Raw genomic sequence first — 2,713 nt, 5'->3', positions numbered from 1 at the left:
CCGAGCCATGGCCGCCTCGACCTTCAAGTCAGTGCAGCGAAGGCGGAGGTCCTCCCCCTCCATGCTCCACACCGACAGGAGCTTGTTGGCACCAGTGAGCAGATCCTTCTACTGCCGGAGCTGGTCCTAGACATCCCTCTCCCGCCGGAGGAACGTCGATTTCTCGAGGGACCGAGCCTCGAGCTCCTGGATAATCAAAACACACGTCAAGCACTGCAAGAAGGACTCAGAAGGAGGGCGACGCAACACAAGAGAAGAAAGCACTTACCTGGGTGAACCCAGGCAGGTTTTCGGCCACAACGGACAACACCGTCTGCAGCGACCGCTCCGCCACTTGGCAGAATTGCTCGAGGGAGCTCCATTGCCCCCCCTCATCCACATCCTCGAGGGCAATAGAGGCTCCCTCTTGGGATCATCCTGGCTCCGCCACAAGACACGTGGGCTAGCCCACCCGCGTTGCTCGGGTCAAACTCGGACAAGGGCCGAGCTGCCCTCGCCCAGAGTCGGGGCCGGCTGCTCCGCGGTGCTAGCCGCCTCGGCGTCCGCCACCTCCTTCCCTCGGGAGGTATTGTCGGAGGAGATGGTCTGAATCTCCACCTCCCAGGCGCTCTCCTGTGATGGCGGCAGGTCCTGAACTAGGGGCGGTACCGAAGCCTGCCCCGCCCCCGTCTCCACATACTAGGCCACCGGCTCCACCACACCCACACCGGCCTCCGCCGCCTCGGCCTCAGTGGCCCCGAGAGCTACAGCCTCCGCCACCTTGGCCTCGGTGGCCCCGAGAGCTACAGCCTCCGCCACAGTGGCCCTGGTGGTCCCAGGAGCTCCAACCTCCACCACCTCGGCCTCGGTGGTTCCCGGAGCCCCGGCGTCCGCCACCTCAGCTTCGGAAGCCCTAGAAGCCTCGACCTCCGCCACCTCGGCCCTGGAGTTCCTGGGGGCCTCGGCCTCACCCTCAGTGGCCTTAGCTGCTAAAGGCGCCTCGGCTCCACCTGACTCGAGGGGCCCGACCTCACGAGGCGTAGGTGCCTCCTCCCTCGCTTGATCCGTGGCCACGTCGGTAGCCTCTCCTTGGGCGGCCGGCTCCCTCGGGTCAGCCCTGGCCGACACCGCGCCATGCTGCAGGGCAGCTTGTGCCTCCACCACCCATCGGGCGGTGGAGCTAGTGCCCGCCTTGAGCGCCTTAAGCAGCACCAGGGGGGTGCTTCCGCCTTACGCTTCCGACTAAAAGCAAAACAATCACGAGGTTAGCGCACGACCAAGGGACAAAAGGAAGACACTGCAAAACAACACACTTACCCCGAACGGGGAAGCAGCACCTTTCACACCGCGTCCCTCGTCCTCGGCAGCGGCAGTGGCGGCGGCAGTGGTACGACCCTCGCGCCCGCTGGTACCGGCCAGCCCTCGCTAGACTCCGGCGCTCCCTCGGCCCGCCGTGGAGGCGGTTGCGTCGCCCTCGCCATCGCCTGCTCCACCTCCGCCGACGAGCCCATCGGGCTGACGGCGCGCTTCCCCAACGCCCGTGCCTCAGGCGTGTCAGCCTCTACCCCGGGGCGAGCAACCGCCAACCTCGAGGCACCCTATCCTCCTCCTCCTAGGGGCGTCAGGCCGCTTGCCGATGCCCCAGGAGCTGTCTCCCTAACGTCAGGGAGGTGGTCCAAGGGACCCCGCCCCACCTCGCTCTCATCATCGTCGCTCAAGAACTCCATCGACGACGATGACAGAGACTCCTCCTCCAGGAGACCGTCACGCCTCTGCTGCCGGTGACGCTTCTCTAGCTCATCGCGCTCTAGGCTCTTCCTCTTGCGCCGAGCCTCCTCGACGTCCTTCCGCTCCTTGTACGCCTTAGCGAGTGCCCTGTTCTCGGCTCGCAGCTTGGCGTCCTCGGGAACAGGCGGTGGGGAGGCTCGCACATCCCTCATCCCCTACGGGAACAGCAAATGCAATGAGGAAACTGGCTAAAAATGTAAAGAACAAGAAGGCCTCGGGGGGCTGCAGTAACACACAACTCACCAGGGAGAGGTACCCCCACGACGGGCGCATCAGGAATGGGGTCAGATCACTGATCCTCTGCCACCCCTCCACCGTCTCTCTCACTCGACGTAGAACCTCCTCATCGGAGAGGGCAACGGTGGACATCCGGATGCCATGGATCGGCTCAGCCGATGTCATCTCGAACATGCGCTGCCGCCGAGCCATCAGTGGCAGCACCTCCGGTGGTGGAAGGCCACCACAACCATGGCCGCCGTAAGGCCGTGGCTACGTAGCCTCTCCAGCACCCTCAGGAGTGGCTAGAGCTTGGGCTGATCAACCGCCGGGACGCCATACTTCCACTTCTCTAGCTGGCCCTCCACGACCCGCCCAATATAGGGGGAAGCCCGCCGTCATCATTGCGGAGGTAGAACTAGCTATTGTACCACCGGCGGTTGGTCGACGCGAGCTGGGCCAGGATGTAGTAGGGCTGCCGGTCTTGGCACGCTTGGAGAGTGCAGCTGCCGACCCTCAACAACTTCTGCTTGCCCATCACGCCCTCCAGCTTGGTGGTGAACTATGCCCGAAAGAAGTGGAGCCACAGCTCCCAGTGGGGGGCAATGCCAAGGTAGCCCTCGCAGACAGCGACGAAGATGGCCGCCTACGCGATGGAGTTGGGGTTGAAGTTGTGGAGCTCCACCCTGTAGTAATGCGGGAGCGCCCGCATAAATCGGTCCACCGGTAT

At 64.3% G+C, this 2,713-nt stretch overlaps 1 protein-coding gene across 1 annotated transcript; it reads right to left on the bottom strand.

The window, feature by feature from the left end:
- Positions 1-678: 678 nt before the first annotated feature.
- Positions 679-2,196, bottom strand: LOC136543872 (uncharacterized). Its single transcript, XM_066536207.1, has 3 exons — positions 2,011-2,196; positions 1,674-1,922; positions 679-1,179 (listed from the first exon to the last, which is right to left on the bottom strand). Exons 1-3 carry the CDS (start codon positions 2,194-2,196, stop codon positions 679-681), a joined length of 936 nt encoding a protein of 311 aa, XP_066392304.1.
- Between the last annotated feature and the right edge of the window lie 517 nt (positions 2,197-2,713).

Source organism: Miscanthus floridulus, chromosome 3 (assembly GCF_019320115.1).
Source record: "Miscanthus floridulus cultivar M001 chromosome 3, ASM1932011v1, whole genome shotgun sequence".
Taxonomy (NCBI): domain Eukaryota; kingdom Viridiplantae; phylum Streptophyta; class Magnoliopsida; order Poales; family Poaceae; genus Miscanthus; species Miscanthus floridulus.
The sequence above is the reverse complement of the archived record's forward strand: the minus strand, read 5'-3'. Positions and strand labels throughout refer to the sequence as shown.

Excerpts from the sequence above, each read along its gene's own strand:
- LOC136543872 (XM_066536207.1), bottom strand. The coding sequence starts at position 2,196 with ATGGCTCGGCGGCAGCGCATGTTCGAGATGACATCGGCTGAGCCGATC. Across the intron at positions 1,923-2,010 it reads CGTGGGGGTACCTCTCCCTG|GGGATGAGGGATGTGCGAGC; the intron begins GTGAGTTGTGTG and ends CTGTTCCCGTAG. Across the intron at positions 1,180-1,673 it reads GCGACGATGATGAGAGCGAG|GCGCTCAAGGCGGGCACTAG; the intron begins GTGGGGCGGGGT and ends GTGCTGCTTAAG.